This window comes from Ammospiza nelsoni, chromosome 4, assembly GCF_027579445.1.
Source record: "Ammospiza nelsoni isolate bAmmNel1 chromosome 4, bAmmNel1.pri, whole genome shotgun sequence".
Taxonomy (NCBI): domain Eukaryota; kingdom Metazoa; phylum Chordata; class Aves; order Passeriformes; family Passerellidae; genus Ammospiza; species Ammospiza nelsoni.
In genome coordinates, this window is record NC_080636.1 from 55,536,917 (window position 1) to 55,555,947 (window position 19,031).

The 19,031-nt window shown below is 39.6% G+C and overlaps 1 protein-coding gene across 3 annotated transcripts in view; it reads right to left on the reverse strand.

The window, feature by feature from the left end:
* The window catches only part of PTPN13 (protein tyrosine phosphatase non-receptor type 13), a 111,340-nt gene that overhangs the window by 23,191 nt on the left and 69,118 nt on the right, over positions 1 to 19,031 (reverse strand). For all 3 annotated transcript variants that reach the window (XM_059470737.1, XM_059470736.1, XM_059470735.1), the window contains exons 10-24: positions 15,640 to 15,859; positions 14,635 to 14,709; positions 14,351 to 14,525; positions 13,989 to 14,142; positions 13,717 to 13,855; positions 13,130 to 13,282; positions 11,614 to 11,796; positions 10,482 to 10,644; positions 6,781 to 7,204; positions 6,516 to 6,613; positions 4,631 to 4,687; positions 3,239 to 3,331; positions 1,830 to 1,937; positions 982 to 1,113; positions 299 to 753 (exon numbers count right to left, since the gene is read on the reverse strand). In XM_059470737.1, coding sequence (XP_059326720.1) covers positions 299 to 753; positions 982 to 1,113; positions 1,830 to 1,937; positions 3,239 to 3,331; positions 4,631 to 4,687; positions 6,516 to 6,613; positions 6,781 to 7,204; positions 10,482 to 10,644; positions 11,614 to 11,796; positions 13,130 to 13,282; positions 13,717 to 13,855; positions 13,989 to 14,142; positions 14,351 to 14,525; positions 14,635 to 14,709; positions 15,640 to 15,859 — 2,629 coding nt within the window. The remainder of the gene's footprint in view (positions 1 to 298; positions 754 to 981; positions 1,114 to 1,829; positions 1,938 to 3,238; positions 3,332 to 4,630; positions 4,688 to 6,515; positions 6,614 to 6,780; positions 7,205 to 10,481; positions 10,645 to 11,613; positions 11,797 to 13,129; positions 13,283 to 13,716; positions 13,856 to 13,988; positions 14,143 to 14,350; positions 14,526 to 14,634; positions 14,710 to 15,639; positions 15,860 to 19,031) is intronic.

Sequence of the window (19,031 nt, forward strand, 5' to 3'; positions counted from 1 at the left end):
CAGAATTCAAAGGAGGTTTCCTACAGCCTCAGGAAGTGCACTGTAGGTTCATCCCAAAGCACAATCTGCCTCTAATAAGACACATCTTGTGATATTGGAAAGCTGGAAAGTTGTTCCAAGTTACAGAAGTGATTTTCTCCATTTATTTTGCACAAAATCACCATGCTATTAGAAATCAGCTACTGGCATTAGCTGCAGGCTAGGCCAGGCTGCTCCTCCCTCACATCCTGACACCCAGAGACAGCTACCAATCCCACTCTCACACTGATGGGAAATATTCATATGAAAGCCACTATGCCTTTTTAGCTGGCTGCTGCTCCTGACTGCTGGAGTAGGTTGCTTCATCCATGTCAGAATCCCCTCGGTCAGAATACTCCACAGGCTCCACCACCCCGGGCCTTTTACTTTTCACTCGAGCACTGTCCGATGAGGATCTCCTCTTCTCGAGGGCTTTCGAGGGCCCAGCCTGGGGCTCGCTGTGATGCTGAACATCCTGCTGGGCTCTGCCACTGGCACGTTTGCCCAAGGCGGGCTGGCCCTGGGACAGGCTGGCGCTCTCGGTCCGGGAATCCTGGGAGCTCACGCTCCCATCCCGCTTGGACAGTCCGGAGAGGCTGCCTGAAACAGGCCTCTGGTGAGCGCGGCACCGGCTGTGCTCCTCGGAAGAGGACTCTGCCTCGGTGTCCTGCACTGAGGAGGGCCGCCTCAAGTAACCCCTGGCTCCATTACTGATCTGAGCAGTGTTAGACGATGCTGCAAAGCGGGAGACAAGACAGCCATCAGCTTATCTGCAGCACGACACCCTTTCCTCAGCTTACAGCCCAGGAAGGTTTCACACACCCAGATATCCCACAGGAAGCTCGTTGCTCACACTGTACCCCCCCAGTGGATACCTCACACACCTCCTCTCTATCCTGTCCCTAAATACAATTCCCAGCTAGCTGGGGTTGCTCACAGGGGAGACTGCAGTTCCCTCCCTACCTTTGGACAGCCTGTCCTTGGGCTGGGAGATGACAAGTGTCACATCCTCAGGAGCGTTCTCCAGGATTTCCAAGGCTGCATGCTGGCTGACACCTTCCAAACTGGTGCTGTTTATGGATATGAGGCGGTGCCCTGCACAAAAGGGGTTGTTCAGATACAGTCCAACACCTACATTTTTACCCATCAGTGACAAAGTAGAGTACAGGTCTGACAGCTACACAATACACAGATTAAAAATTACTAAACTTCAAGTGATGCTGGAATAGGGAACTCCAATCATGAAAAAAAAAAAAAAGCCAAATCCCAAACCACACCACAAAAACTGGTTATATTTCCTATTTTTAAACCTGCCAAATCTTTACATGTTCCAATTTCTACCTTCTCTTTTACTGTATAACAAAAAAGAAAAAATAGAAATCAGAAGTTAAATGAGTAATATGCAGTTCAGTTAAAGACACAGGCTAAGATGAGAATGAAAAAAAAAAAATTTCTCCTCCCCCCCACTACAGTTATGGTTATATATGGTTCCATTTCACTTTTTAAAACTTCAAAATTTAAAAATTTAAAATTTAAAAAATAAAGTAAGTACACTGAATTTTAAAAACTTTAAATTACAATGCATCTTCAAGACAGACAATGGAAAATAAAGCCCTTATCTTTATATATAACTTCAACTTTCTGCTACTTCAAGCTTTATCATTTTTACATTGATTTGTAAGATAGTTGTTTTTGTATAGTCTAAGAAAGAAGCATTACTAGTTTTCAGAAATTGTCTGGAAGGTGACTGAAGGTCACTATTGTAAGGACTGTAATACCCAGAGCCATAGATGGAATTTTATGCTATTCACCTGGTTTTAGAGTCCCTTCCAAATCAGCTGGCCCTCCAGGAATAACTGAATGAATAAAAATTCCCAGATCAAGTTTCCCTGTCTTCTCTCCACCAACTATTTGAAAGCCTAGGAAGAAAAGGCCCAAAGCAGGAAAAATGTCAGTGATCACCGTGTAACTTAACACAAGTCCATCTTCTAGAACAAACAAAAACTTAGTCATTCTAATAAATGTAAAGCAAGAAACCCCAGACACCTCAAATTTAAATCTGCATGGAAACAGACAGCAAAGCTTTTTGATAAAGCTTTATTGTATACTCTTGTTTTAAGCACTGATTTAGACTTTGTCTGTCTGTTCAGGACACTCCAGCAAAGGCTACAGAAGACAACTCTGGCAAGAGAAACACACAAACAGGTGACATGAAATGGACATTAACTGAGCAGATAAAAATTGTTTTCTATCACATAAAAATTTCTGGTTTTCTCCATTGTTTGATGTTTCACAAAGAAGTCTGACCCTGTTCTTAAGATCTGAGTTTTCAATATCTCTGTCTTATTTTGAGGCTTCTAATCTATTTCTGTTCATTCTACTACATAAACCTGGGACAAATGTTCCAGAGGGAAAAAAAAAAAGCAGAAGATATCAGGTCTTCTCTGTTCTAGCTTAAACAGCAAACTACCATAAATTACATGGGGAAGAAAGAGGAGAGATAGTACATTCCTTTGATATTTTTTTTTCATTTCTGCTCAACTTATACATTACTGTGCAGTGTAAACACTAAGTATTACTGTCTTTTAGGCTTTTTTCCCCTCTCAAAATTACACTACAATCTCATTTTGAATGACAGAACAATGTCCTTAAGGACACTTTAGAGAGTCTTCCTAAAGCACAACACTGACATAAAATTTTCATTACTCATACAGGGAAAAATTATGTGGGCTTATGCAAAAAACTCAGTGGCAGAGGAAGAAATGTAACGCAAATATCTCATCTCCCAGGCTCCTTAAACATCAAATCAGTGTTCCATCTGATATTACAGGAATAAGCAAAACACTCCACAATTAGCACATAATGCTTTTATTGTGTCGTGTTTTTTAGAAAAGCATTCATTTAAAGCATTTGTCACAGCTCAAAGCCGTGAGGTTCCACAGAGACAAAATTCTATACTGAGCACAGAGATAAACTTAAAAGGCCAACTTCAAGGATGACTAGTTCACAATATTAATATTATCCTACACTTATATGGAAAAACTGAAAAACAGACTTGCTTAACATCACAGAAACTGCATTTTAAAAGCCTTCAAAATCCAGCTACTGCCTGCACTGCTTTGCTCAGTTCTACAATAAATGCTTAAACACAGACCAGAAAACTTTATTTTGTTTTTGGCTTATAGAAATACACGTCAACAGCAATTTTAAAGCCACTTACCTAAGCCAAGCTTTTCATCCTTTTTCAAGTTCACTAAAGTGATCTCTCTCTCTGGTGTGGCAACTCTGTTCTGTGTTGTTTGAAGAGAGTCAACTGTAAAGCCAACATTTCATGATCAGACACTACCTCAACACTTGCTTCAGGTTTACTTTAAAGTTCTGTTCCATTAAAAAATATTACTTCTCTGATAGCTTGAAAAGCTGTTTTGATCTAGTTGGTTCAACTTTCATCTTCTAAGCCATGGCTAAACACAGAAAAAAACTCTATAACCCTTCTAACCCACTTCCATCTTCAGCAGTTAAAAATCTTTTACTCCTCCTAAGAAAACCAGCTGGCACAGTCTCATGGAGGGACAACACAATTGAGTCCTAGAATCTTTAATTTCATTAGTCTCAATTCAGGAAAATGTTTAGATCTGTGTTTATGTGCTCTGCTCATAGGTAGGGAGGACGCAAACAACATTAGTAAAATTGAAACTGAGGGTCACATAGAATTACTGAAAGGTTACTCAATGAGTTCTCTTAATGGTGTCTCTTCATTATAAAGCAACCAAAATTAGGAACATCTACTAAAACTTCTCTTGCTTTAATTTACTTCCTCATTTGCAACTCCATAGGCTGCTGATTCCACCTCTTCTAAAATCTGAGCATCCTCACAATACAACTCCTGAGACATCCCATCAGGCTGAAGTTGACCCAGGCATTTAAGAGACCCAAGGACAATAATTTTGTGAAGAAAAAAACCCCACTAACAAACACCAACAAAAAAATCCCATCCCACAAGCAAACAAGATGAAACACAAACAAATAAACAAGCCAAATCTCCTGAAACTTCAGGAAACACCAACATAGTGCAAGTCTGAACTCATGGATTTGCTTCCTAGAGAAGACATTCATTTGGTCCAGGAGTGCCTGGGATACTTTTGCCTTAAGTGGAAGAGGCAATTCACAACTGCAGAAACCTAATGAGCTCCACACACTGGTACAAGCACAGAAGAAGTGATGCAGGAGAGTGCAGCATACTGCACATCACCCAGAAAAGGAGTTTTTTCTCCCTCAAAAACACATCAAGCCTAAAGAATGAAAGAAGTAAAAAGAAAGCACAGAAGCAGTAACCTCCTAAATAAGGGAAATGAGCTTTCAAGAGCTTAATTCTGGTAGGAAAGAGCACCCTTCAAGTGCTTCACTTTCATACCTGAAAAATATCACATACAGATGTCTAAAACTCCCCCAAGAAGCAATCCAAAATAAATAATAGGAATGGAAATACTAGAAAAAGGTCCTATCTAGCTAACTGGCAGAGGCACTGAAGAATACCAAAGGCACCGTACAGGTGGAATAGTGAAGCATTTGCAAGTGACAAACGGACTGAATTAATTACTTATCAACTTACCACTCTCTTTATGTGCTGCTGATGACAGAAGATTTTCTGAAGTATTCATGCTAACACCTGTGACATGCATGGAAGTATTAGACACTGTTATAATTTTTTTTAATAAAAAAGCTACCAAGAATTGTTTCAGTCTTTACACAGTTCACATGAGCTCATTCACAATAGCAAACTACTTCTTTTAAGAATGAATAAACATAAAACTAGCTTTGTATTAGCAAATCCAAATTACTCATGTGCTCTAGTTGTAGTTTAAGATTCAGATAGACGGTAGCTCATGCAAAGGCAATGAATTAAAGGAAGGACAGAGGTTTGGCCTTTATGACCATGGTTAACTTCAGATCAAAGTAATGGATCTTGAGCAATGAAGTCAAAGACTAAATTTTCCAACAATATTGAATATTGAATATGCTGAACCTAATAAACCAACACAACAGGACTCTTCTAAGATTTTGTAAAGGAACAAATAAGCTGCTGCTGTAATAAGCAATTTGAACTACTACTTAAAATTGTTTGCTTATCGAATCATGCTTTCTTTGAAATTATCACAGCCAAGCAAATGTGGCCCTACTTTAAAGAGGATAAAATAATACATGTACAAATACATGAAAGTAAATGAGGGAAGATACTTCAAGCTTTTTAATAAAGTAGCCCTGGCCTTCTCCAAACCTATGAACCCATCTGATGTGTTTCACCATGCAAAGAACCTATGTCCCTCAGCACAGGCAGTGTGATCCAGCAGGACTTTCTGACATGTGGCTAAAACCCTCACCAGAACTGCTGCCCAGATGATTATGGGCAAGCACATGATCATATTAATCACAAAACTAAAGGTACAGAGTAAATGGCTGCAATCAGTCACCACAGAACTGCACACTTCATCTCACTCCTCAGCATTTATGCTCTCAGCACTGAAAATGCATCATTCCCAAGTCAGTCCTGGTTCCAAATGCACTGGGGGCAGATGTGGGATGTCCCACACTGCTTTTTTTGCCTTTTTTTAGTTTGTTTATAATGACCCCATCCCCAGATACTTAACCATCTTCAACATTTGCTGATGTCCTGTAACTACAGGAAAGCCAACCAGCAGCTAAGGCTGCAAATATTTCAGGCATTATAGTTTCTGTTGTTATAACAGGGAACCTTCTGGAACCAGAAACTGGTAATACAGAGATATTAAACATTCATGTTTAATAACCCAGTGTTTAAGTCTATTTAGCTGCTTTGAATGTTTTTGTTTTTTTTTTTTTTTTAATGTGAGCTCTCTCTTTTATTTAATAGTAAGACTACTTGTGTGAACTCCAATCCTTGCTAAGAAAAGGGAGTAAGTGCATCTGGCTTACCTCAATACAAAAGTGTTTTTGTAAAACACCCAGTGTACTGCAAAAAATATTTAACTAATTTATTATATCTGAAAAAAAGCCCCAAAAATAGAAAAAAAAACTCCCAAGTGTGGAGCTACTACTTAGAGGCACTAACCAATACCCAGCTGATGCCAAACAGTCATTTCCAAAAAAACACTCTCTACATCCTTTCCACAAAAAACACTAAAAAAGTTCAGCCTTCACAAACAGACTATAAAGATTAGCAAATTATTAAAAGACACATATAACCAAATGGCACCCTGAAGTGATAACCTGGAAGCTGTTTTCTGCTACAGCTTTTACATTACACCTCTGTGCAAAGACTGGTGCTGACCAAAGGAGGATTTTTTGGATTCACTGCAATAATGGCCTGGATTGCTTTCACATGTGATACTCTGCTCCCACTTTTAAATCAGAATATTACCATCAGTTAATAAATATATCAAATATATCAAAGCATTACCCCCAAAGCAATTTTAGAAGTTTGTTAGTAAATACAGTAATATTATTTTTTGCATGCTGACCTACAACATAGGCTTGACCGGTATCTTCAATGGATGATGAGTCTGATTCATTTTTCTTTCTTTCAGGGCTTCTACTTAAACCTGCATGAGATTTTGAACTTAAAGGGGAGAAGGAGAGAAGGGGAACCAGACAGAGGGAAGAGGAAGTTGGGAGAGGGAAGGATCAATGTAATAAAATAATGGCATGAATAATAAATCAAAACTGATGCAAAATGTACATTGACTGTACACAAAGATACTGCAGGGTGGTCAGAGAGACTCTTACTTGCTTGGTTTTAATGCTCCCGTTGCTGATCCAGTATCAAATTTTGGCATTTGCTGAAAGACCCTTCCCATGATATCTTCTATTTTTTTGGGGGAAGAGTCGAAAGCAGTAATAACATTTTTCCTTGGGGGGTAAACAGAGATGTGACTCTGGCTCAGATCGTGAAACGACTTGCTCATAACTCTGGGTCTTTCCTCCCATGGACTCTTCTCATTCTTGTCCCTTGCAGAGCCAGGAAGTGGCTGGAAGAGCGAGAGCTCAGAGCAGGACAGTCTCTTCAGGATCTCTGCCTGGACAGACAGGGGTCGGACAGCGAGTCTGTTCAGAGTGCTGCTGGCCAGGCTGCCAGTGCTGATGGCTCGGCCCATGTTGAAGCCTTTGACAGAGTCTGCATGAAGGTTCAGGCTCCTAAATGAAGCCCTTTCTGTGGAAATTTGAAAAAAACAACAAACCAACAAAACCCAAACAATTAAAGTTATTCAGTAGAACTAGTGTGACCACTTTGTGCAAAGCATGCTTTTCAAACAACCAACTCACACAAAATGTATTTTCTTGAGATGCTTAGCAGAGATATATAATCACCCACCATGGGGTTTGCTCAGGAAGCAAAGTTTGGAGTTCATGACACTACACTAGCCCAAAGTCCAAAACCACTGAATATTTATCTTCTTATTAGCATGAAGACTCATATTCCTTGTCAGGCTGCTGTGCCTTAGACACAGACACATCATCTCCTTCTGCAAAACAAATAATATCCTCAGGCCAAGTGACCTGGATCACTACATCTTCCTTTAATAAAAGTCTTTTCCAGGATTTGAACAAATAGGTCTCCCCTGTGTACACACTATTAGATGCTTCCATCCATTGCTTTGTTTTCTTGGCATGAGCCCCTCCACATTTACAGTACAGCTGCAAGGCCATGAGGGCTTGGCAGCATCTCTGCCCAGACACAGAGCACCAGTGTACTCAGGTGCACTTAAGGACCTCCCTGCCACAAACAGCCTAGCACAAAACAGAAAGTGTTGACTGGGGTTTGCCAGACTTTTGGACTCATTAGCAAGGATTCCCTTAAGCAGCAGTGAGAAACAAGTCTTGTGCTGCAATTAAATTACTGTCAGCTGAGTCGTGGGAACTGTCTGGGTGGATGTTCTTAGCTGAAAGCAAATTCATGATAATACATCTTAGCCTAAACCCCTCTTAATTCAGAGCAAAGCTGAGCAGGGCTCCTTTCTATTACCCTAACAGCCTCCTAAGGCTAGCACGCTGTGGCTTGGCTCTCACACGGCAACCTGATAAGCTGTGGCAACTGGTTGGCTGTTCAGAGACTTTAAAGGAAATCAGGCCACCTGGACCCTTCATAAACTTCACTGATGTCTTGGAGTCAGTTCACAGGGAAGTCTCAGGAAAAGTAATCCTCAACTGCCATATATATTTCTGATTTAGGGTTAACCAGAGGGAGGTTGTAACCCTATATACATGTAGCAAACAAGCTGCTTTAGGAAGCTGCACTGTAAGTCAAAGGGAAAATTATACTTTTTTGGTACACATCACCCATTAGGTTTAATGGTAAATACTGTGGCATTTAGAAAAGAGTGTATTTGACAAATGCAGCCTCAGTCCTGCCATTCCAAAAGACTTTACTGCCTCCAATAGCTCAGGCAGGAATTAACTGCCACAGTAACTCAAGCTTCCTCTGTAACAGACATAGAGATGGTGAAGATTGAGTTGTGGAAGGTATGTTTTTCTGTCCTTTCATCAGGTGAATTAGTATACAACTACCACTTCCTTATCCACACCAAACACCTCTTCTAGCTACAGCCACCAGACCAGATAAGCTACAGAAGAATGACTTTGCCCAATCAGACCAGAAATCCATAAATCCCAATTTCCTGTCTGTGACAGAAGGCATCAATGACAGCTGCACTTGCTGTGTTACCATCATGGGGAAGAGTAACCTAATAAAATGAGCTGAGATCTCTTCTCTGGATATTGTATTTACCCTCTGAGAACATCAAACAGAATTTCTATGGATTTCAGATGAATACTTTCACACCATTACCTATATTATATAGGCATTAGTAGGCATTAGGCTTTTCAAACCTTCTGCCAATCCTGTAACTGAAAATTCTCATATGCTCAAAACTCATCATCTGTAAGGCTGACTTAACCTTCATTTCTTTTTTTTTTTTTTGGTTTTTTTTTTTGTTTTTTTTTTTTTTTTTTTTTTTGGTTTTTTTTTTTTTTTTTTTTTTTTTTGTTTTTTTTTGTTTTTTTTTGTTTTTCCATATGCCCTTTCTGGAATCCAGAATGCCCTTTTCTTTAGTGTTATGTATGTCCTTTTCTTTACTATTTTGCTGAGTGCTTCCAATTACCAGTTTTTACTGGCATATTAAGGGTTTGATTTAGATCTAGCAAAGTTATGACAGGAGCAAATTTTTTTGGTTTAATTGCTTTTACTTTTAATAATCAGTGTGCTGGAGTTAACCATAATGCTGATTTGTTTGCTTCTGATTACAAGTAATTGGTGGAATCTGGGACCTCTGATTTCCAAGTGATCTGCACTGTACAGAAGCAAACTATTGTTTCCCAGACTCCCACAGCACAACACATACACCATCTGTTAAGAGCAACCAAGTTTGCCAAGCCAAGAAAGCCCTTCCTGTATTGCTTTTCTCTGCAATTCAGGATAAGCAAACTCTAAATCAGAGAATAGTAAAAAGGCTTTAAGTCACTTGGTCTTATTTCTTTGCCTGAAGCTGGCTGAGCCCAACAGAACAGAAGAAAAGCTGGATAGTTGCCACATGCCTTTTCCCACTCTCACCCCTCCTCTTTTCTTTTCTTTTTATTTTAAATTAGAGATCACAATATCCACAGCAATGTGGTCAAACTTCATCCCAACTACACCGGTGGAAATCTGGATTAACAGCAATTGGAATGCAGACAGATAACAGGGAACAAAGAGAGCATGAGCAGGCAGACTGACCAAAACAGCACTTCCAGACCACGCTGAAGGCCAGCCAGCCAACTGAGCTCTGCTCCAAACAGTGAAGAAATTCATTCAGAGGGTTTTTTCACTGACTACATTTTCCAATTAATATTTTTTAACTAAAAATAATGTCTTTACATTTTTCTGTTATGCACACAAGTTATGAAGGAAATGGGAACTATGAAGGAAAGATTAGTATGTATGTTGTTCTTTACCAGGTCCACCCAACATCAAGCAAAATAAAGACAGCTGTATCCACAGCTTAGAGATGGAGCATCATGGAATGTCCCCTACTTTACTTGCACTCCCACGATCACAACATTAATTCCACTTTATTAAACCAATCCCTTTCACATTAAGCAAAAGGTAAAAGTCCTGTTATTGAAATACTTTCAAGATACTTCTGAAAGAAAAGGCAAAAGCCTTTATTTAATTAAAGAGGAAAGTACTTTTAATGACCTGTTTTTAGATTCCTTTTGGTTTAGAGCAGCTGCTGTGTGCCAGCCTTTCTGTGTTCTCCCAACTCCTTTCCCACCCCTTAAAAAAATCTAAACAAGCTTAGCTAGTAGGGTTTCTTCATAGTATAAACCCTCCAAATGTAGATCTACACACACACAATACTCAGCACAATTACTGAAGCTCCAGTTCAGTTTTCTTCCATACAAAAATACATATAGATTGCTAATAAAACCTAACACAGCATCACAGTCCTTACCAATGTCCTGAGTGTCTTGGTTGCTCTGTCTGGTTCTCATCTGTAGCTGGAACTTATGCTGGGAAGAGCAGAGATGCAAAAGGTACTGGCAAGTCTTGCTATTGTCAGTCTGAAAGGCATGCTTGATGCCATCTGATGTGTTCTGCAAAGTTATTTTCTTCTTCTACACAATGGAGAAAGAAAGAAAGTCAAAGACAAATTATTTCTTTTAGCCTACAAAGAATTCTGTGTTTGCTTGTGCACAGTTACAGCATTCAAACTTTCCTGAAGCAAAATGCATGGATGAAAGAGATTTCTATTAAAATAGGAGTCAAAGGTAATATGAGATTTATAAAGTAGCCCTTTAAAGCTACTCCTGGGCTAGATGAGAAGGTGCTTTATTATTATTTAATCTGTCTCTGTTACTGTTAGTGCTGAGTAATGACAACCAGAACTATTACATTTTGCAAGATAGGGTTTTCAAACACCCTGAGAAAGTTGCAAGGCATGCTGCCATTTAAGAGAAAAATAACTAAATGCTGATCTAATTACCAAATCTCTCAGTTAATGTTCCAGGTCTTGAACTTATATTTTCAGTAATCTTTAAACTTGAATTTATCCATTCTAGTTAAAACCATCTCAGAGATGAAATGGGCTGTAGCTTTTCAATAAAGTGTCAGACAGAATTAGAAGTGCTGTTTTCAATACCTATATAAAGTTAAGCATTTGAAGCCAATGCTTCATTAAAAACTGACACATGATCACCAGATTATGGTGTACCCACTCAAGTTGGCTGGTGTTGTCCAGATCAAGTGTCAGCCTGTTATCTTTTATCATTTAACTTAATTACTCTTGGAAATATAAATTGAAAGCAACATAGGTGCATCTCCTAATTATACTGAGTACCGGCATTTGCCTGCACCCAGTCCTCTAATGCAGGATTCTCATTCTGGTGCTCCTTCACTATGCTTGTCCATGCAAGCTTCAAGACATGAAAACTCCTATTTCAATCCCATAATATGACAGCCACGCAAAACACAGTACTATGCTGTAAAGCAGCAGCTTAATTTGCAAAAATAACCAACAAAAACCTCACAGTAACTGGAGACACAAATATAGATGTGCACACACAGAGGAAAACAGACCAACTCACACTGAAGGATATTTTCTTTGTCTCTCTCCATGGGAAGCGCAGCACAGGTGTTCGGGCACCATTGTGAACTTCAAAAATGACAACTCCTTTGCAGCACACTCCCAGAAGGATTCCTGTTTGGGATTTCTTCTCAGGCAGCACGTGATGAAGGTGAACCCCATATTCTGTGAGCCTCTGACACAACTGCACAGATCAACGCAATGAGACTTCTATGAGTACAAATTTAGGGCCATTACAAGCTTCCACAGCACTATATGAATATTATATATCTCTCTATAAAGGTTTACATGTGCATATAAATGTACAGATTTTAGCAAAAGAATCCTCTCTACCTGGTGATTCCACTTACTTACAATTTACAGAAGCTGAGGGTTTTAAGACTTGGTGGTACCTTTGACCTGCCAGACTACAGCAAATGAACCCAATGTTTATTAAAATCAAACAGGGAAAGCACAGAGAACACATGCCAGTAAATCAAACTTGCACAAAGCAGTTTTTAGCAAGGAACTGTGACTAGCCAGATGCACTTGTTCTTCACATATTTTTTAAAAGCAGAATTAAATTAACACTGCAATTCTGTGACCATATTAAGGTACCCTATGCAGGGTCACTCACTTTGCACTCCCAGTTATTCACCCCTGTTGTCTCTTCAGTACTGGTGGAAGGGACTGATGGAATGAATCAAACAAGGGAATCTAACTGCTCCCCCCAACACACCCCCAAGCCAGGCTAGGTTTTAGCCAGGATCCTGTCTCCTGCTTTGTTCTCTGTGGCTAAGTAACAAGAACACTTCTGTAAAATGAGCAACAGACAATGGACAGCAATGGACAAAGCTGAGTGCCTTTTCCATCACCTATTCAGAGATGGTGGAACTGAAGTGTGGCTGTGGAATTACAGTGTAATGATTATTTGGTGTTTCAACAGCAATCCTTCGCTCCCTGAACTCATTTTGATCAAGGGAAAACCTGATTATTATCCCACGAGCAAACAACATAATTAGATTTCTCAATGGGTCCTTTTACAATAATCCAAATATATCCATGGATAATGGCCTTCCTATCATCTTACATAGAACCTGCACAAAAAATTCTCCTTGGCAGTACTTCTGGCTTGCTTCATACCAAGGATCACAGAAAGTACTAGCTGTAACAAATCTTTTTTCTAATTTACAAACTTTTTCCCCTCTACAGAAAGCACAAAAGACATGGGGAATACAGGGTGTGCTGCCTCATAAACACTGCTTCCTTTAGAGCAAACACAGGATCAGCAGTTGCTTTTAGTTAGCTTGAGCTAAGACTACTGATTGGAAAACAGTGAGCGAACTTCCCATCTGTTACAATTTCTTTTGGCTTGTTATGATGTGTCCTTTGGACAAAATCTTTTCAGCTTTCTTCCTTTCAGCGTCATTCAGAGCCTGAGTTGTTTTACTGTGCTTTCACTTGAAGTCCATGCACTCACATTCCAACAAGAGAATTTTTAAGGCACAGATGAAGGAAGCCAACTGCTGCCCACTTACCTTCAGAAATTCTAACTCTGTCTCTTTTTCAGAGGCACCCACATAAGTGCTGTGCAGTTTTGGCAGCTCTTCCTTGATGTAGGACAGATCCAGTTTCTCTATCACTCTTGCTGGGACATAGTGTTCTACTCTGAAATAGGACAAGCCATGCACCTGCAACACAAAACATTTTTATGATGGCACCTCCACATACTTCCATGCCCTATGAGCACAACTGAAGCACAAACATTCATTTTTACAAACAACTGTACATTACAACTCAGAGAATCACAAGATTCTGAGTAAGGGGAGGGAATCACAATCTCCATCTTGACCCACAGCTTTATTTCATATCAGTTTCTCCATATTCAAGCCTGACTATAGTTCCACTAAAAAAAAAAAAAAAAGGCTTTAACCCAGATTCTGCAACTGTGTTAGACTTTAGGAACACCTGCTCACAGTAAAACCTGCCAAGAACATAGAGCATATCAGCTGAGCTTCCAGTCTGGGTCAGAGCTGCAGAGCACATGTGGCAGAGCACAGTCCGGTCTTTAATGAAGCAGCAAGATCACAGCTCAACAAGATCAAAGTTGAAATTGATGATGTACCTCTGCCTGGTAATCTCCATACTCAGCTTGGAGAGCTAAGGATGCTAATAACAAAGCTGTCTCATCATCACAATGCATCCTGTCTTCTAGGATGTCCTTCCTCAGCTGCAGGTAGTACTGGTGACATGTCAGCGTGTGCCTAGAACAGGAATATAAAACAAAACCATGAAAAAAACCCACACACCACCTTTGGTACTGCAGTACAGATTAATACCCAATTTCTGTCCATAAATGTAGGGCTTAAGGGGCTATAAAAAATTTCATACACTCACTGTATGAGACTGACATCATCCACAAAAAACTTTATGCGAAAAAACAAAGTGAAGTTGACAGGAGCCTTGTTCTTCTTCTTTGGTTCTTCTTTCCATCCTTCTGGAGCTACTTTACTTAGCTTTATGTCAGGATCCACGAAGAAAAACTCATTGTCTGCCACAAACATCAAAGAGAAGCACAAGAGTAAAAGCATGAAAACCAAGTATTTGCACCAGATGGAGGATAAAGACCAGATTTATAACTCTGAAACAGCATTGAACAGCAAAGTTTTCCATTGACTAACAACGACTTAATAAGCACAATATCTCTTAAAGGGAATATGGAATTAGGGCAGAAGAAATAATTTAGCAGTTATTCTTACCTCTTAAAGTAGCCAATCCAAAGAAGTGATGCTCTACCAACCCAATATGGGCAACAACCATATCAAAGACATCTTTACATATTGTTTTGGTATCACAGGTCAGCTCCAGCTTCTGCCCACTCAGAAGCATCACATTTACTTTTCTCCTGGTGTCATCACTCTTGCCCTTCTTGGTCTGCATTTTGTGAAATGAAATCTCTCAACATTCACACTTGTGATAAAAACACATTTGTTTGTTTAACACACTTCCCCTAACACAGATGGCTCAACAACCCCTTTCTTACCAGGATAGACTTTGGTAGATCCAAGGAGATGAACGGCTCAATCGTCATTTTCACAAACTCTGGGCCAAAGAAATTCTGCAAATCACAACAGAGTATGAATGAACATTGTGTTGCTGGGACAACAGGCTGGGGCACAGCTAACTCCCACCCTGCAAATGCAAAAGAGGGATCAAAGGCTAAAATTCGGCAATTACCGGCTACCTAGTCTGTATTATATGCAAACTATCTTCACAAAAACCTCTTAAGGGTTGGGGGACAGAGAGGGGAACCAACCTGGTTAGCTAAAGCCTACATGAGCCAACTCATCTTAATGGGATGGACTGGAGGCAGACACAGGAGTTATTACCCTGCATTAGGGCAACCAGTGCCTGAGTCTTGCTTCAAGTTTTCCCATCCTTACTTAAAAAAAAAATTAAAAATATTGAATTCATGGAAAGCAGCAGCAGAGGGCATCAAGCCATCATCTATTCCATACATCAGACACTGTTTACCTTCGTTTCCCTCTTTGTGTGTAACTCCCTATTTCATCCACGTACCAAGACAGCTAAAGCAAAGGGTGAACTTATGAGGCAAATGAATGCTCTCTCTCTTCACCTTCCCAACTTGTTCATTTAATAACCTCCAATGCTGGCAGGGTACATCCACATTCCATGAAGAGAAATGCAAATGACATGGCTGAAAACACCACGGAACAGAGGAGGAAACCTATGCCTTGCCTTTGTTAGTATGCTATACTGTTTAATTGATGCAATTGTCGAGCCTTGCTGTCTGTTTTAGCACCTCTTGATGCCACTTTAGGCTCTGTAGCCACTAATGCCACAAAATTTCAGAAGTTTTACCCTGCCTTACCCTGTGAAAGTAGGCCAACCCCACACACCTGGTATTTCATCTCCTGATAACTGTTTATTACAGGACCCAGTTTATGAATCCCACATACCAGAGTTTCAGTCAGGATACCGCTGTGTTTCAATGAAAACAAGAGTTCACCTGAGCTCAGGGTATTACCCTCAGTTTCCTTTGTGTCATGGCTGTTTCCAGGGCTATTTCCCTCAGTGGGTCTCTGGTGATGTCAAGCACTGAGGATCTAATTGCATCCCCAGCGTAGAGGTTAGGCCGGGACTGCCTCAGAGCCATCCTGGCTTGCAGTTGCATCATTTCTTCTTCCTGCCGCTTCAGCATCACCTCTTGGCTTATCAGCTTGCCTTCAAATGGTGCTTCATGCTGCCTGCAGGAGGGTAAGAGGGGGTGACACATCAGCAGCCATGCCTAGGACATTCTGCTGCTTTAAGCACATCCCCAGGTGGGAACACACAGCACAAACACCAGCCAGCAAATCCTCTGTTGAACACATTTATTTGGCAGCCAGGAGGTTACCTCTGTGCAGCAATCCATCACTGCAGAAAATAACACACCAGCTTTCTGCAGCTGCCTGCAGAACTGCCTCAGTTATTCACATGAAAATAAAGGCTCAGCTGCAGTCTGAAAAAAATACTCAACTACAAACCCAGTGAATCAGTGCAAAATTAGTAGATGCACCAGAAGAAGAGAAGTATTAATGCTTTGCAAATATCTTAATTTTTGTGTTCATGTGGGGACTGTGAAAAAGGCACGCTCAAAAACATGTCATTAAAGAAAAAACTGACATAATAGTGTACTTTCTCTAACTAAATATTGCTTCAACAATTTCTGCTTGCATGGGCCTGATATTTACTCCCTGATTTCTCCTGAGAAGTAGTATGGCTTGAAATATTTATATAAAAAATGTTTATGTCATAACATCCTATATACTAAAGTATTCTAAATATCACACACTAATGTTTCCATAATCTTATTTTGCTGAAAATAGTTCATTTTTTTTTAAATTCCCAAGAATGGCCTGGCTGATATACAGTCACCCCAATGACTAAATTAGTGTCTAAATTTATAATCTGAAGGGAAAAAATGAGAAAAACAAACAAAAATTGCATCAGTATTTAAAGAAAACACAGCAACATATCTGCAATTTCTTTTCTGCAAGTATTGATCTCAAACATCCCCAAAGTTTTATTCTTTACATAAGGAAAGAAATTCACGTACTGTTTGGGTAAACAAAAGCCATTTTTTACTTGAAAAATAAAATAGCTGGTTAGGAAATGTGAACAACTGAGAAATAAAAAAAAAAAAAACAACAAACCAAACCAGACCAAAAAAAAAAGGCAAAAAAAGGCAAAAAACCCCACCCCACCAACTTCATTCGCCTTCTTTCTGTCCCACACTTACAGAAAAACACCTTCAAACCCCAAACTAAACAAAACCCAACTGAGCCTTCTGTAGAAATCCTAAACCAAGAAAAAGCAATGTTCTCCCTCTGTTAACATAACTACACAGAGGCAATTCTTAAACAAAAATGGACAGGGGAAACTAAAGTGGCTTTCATGAAAAAAGTCCATTTTTTGGCAATTCTGAACTGAGTGTTAAGCATACCATCCAAACTGAGTAATGAATAACATGAAAAAGCATAGAAAATCTTTAGAAGCCTGTGTACCATTGCAGTCAGGTTTAGAAATGTACAAAAATAGAGAGTAATTGTGCACTGAGTGACACAGGGCCCTTTGTAGTAAAGTAACATACAGACTTCTTAAAAATACCTTACATTTATATACCTACTTCCTAGGACAGCCTAAAGATATGTTTGATGAGTGACAAATCTGTTAATAAGCTAAGAGAAAAATGCACTTGTCCCAGACAGTACACTTGCCTACACTTACTAAACTGGATCTGATTTCAAATTTTATTTTCCTCTTTTTACAACATTACTAGCTAATACAAATACTTTTAATACTAAAGTGTCATTGGTTAGCATACAAAACCTGCCTTAAAATAAGAAGAGTTAAATATAAGAGAACAATGCTACATTCCACGAACAGAATTTCAGGGGAGACACAGAGCAGTTATGGCACAAATGTATTAATGTAAGCCTTTCCCCTGGCCAGGGCTTTCACAGCATTTATTTCCCTTCTCCTTCCTCTGGGTTTTTTTTTGTTTTTTTTTTTTTTCCTACAAAAGACTGAATATCATGCACCTAAAGGGACAAAGAAATGAGAAAAGGCCTCAGACCTGCCAACACGTGCACATGCTTAGATTTCACCGTGAGGAAACTTGTTAGGATTGACATATATGGGAATATTGACAAAACCCTAAGTTAAATACACCTACAAGCACCCTTCAGATCAAGGTCTAAGGATGGGCTCTGAAATAAAACAAAAACAAACACTTTCTGAACATAAATATCTATGAATTATCAAAGACATTTGAAAAAGACATGTTGCAACTGGCTCTATCTAAAAACTTAGTACATAAGCACTATCACCAAACATAAATGTGCACATTTCAGCATCCTGGGTCAGTAAAATGAACTCTGGCTTGGTCAGACTGCCAGTTTTGATGGGGAGAGAGCAACATGTTTCAGTCTTTATGTTCCAAGACAAGGAATGCATCTCTCCTACAGAAAAGGAAATACTGCTGAAATGAGGAGAGCTCATTCCTGAAGTTCTGAATATGCAAATGTTATTACTGGAAGGAAAAAAAAAAGTCAAGAGTCTAAATTACATTCCTAACAGATAGCATCACAGAAGTGTGTTTTGTGTGGTGCTTCATCAGACAAATACTTGGCTGCTACTCTGTATTTTCATCAGTGTCTGACTGCAAACCAGAACTTCACAGCTGCTTATTAACCTGCAGATGGCAGGGGACCACAAACCTGGAAAGCTGACACTTGGAAAAAAAAAAAGGTAAGTGAATTCTCTCTTCACCTGGTGTACTTACCAAGAAATTAGCAGGTATTGGATCAGAGAAGGAAGTTGGAAGAAGGGAAGCAGGTAGGCATTCCCTAATGATTAGTGCAGTGGGAAGGTCAGGAATAGACTGAGAAAGATGGATGCCTTTTGGTAAGGCAGGAAGGGTATGAAAATGAAATCTACTGGAAGGAAAAGGCAACAGAAGGAAGAGATCCATGTCAGCTGCTGCTCCTAGAGAGAAAAAGGAAGAAATAGTAAAGGAAGAAAATGAAATCAGAAGTAAAAAAGGAAAAAACCCAAGGAATATAAGAAGCAGAGAGGAAACAAGACAAGCCATTGCTACAAGGAATGCATTCCAAGAAGCTTAAAGGATAACAACAGTCACAGAGCACAAGAAGGGTAATTCTGAATGTCTACAGCTCCTGCTAATTTAACATCAGGGCATGCCCGCCCAAACAGCACAAACTGCATCTTCTGATAACTCTGAACTCTGCTGCTTCTCGTAAAAGCAACCTCCCTCAAATCCAAATCCTCCTGTTTGCTTTACAACTCAATTTTATCAGGATAATTCTGTGGGTAATTAAACAGAATGGCTCTGAGAATAGGCCACAGGAGCAGTAA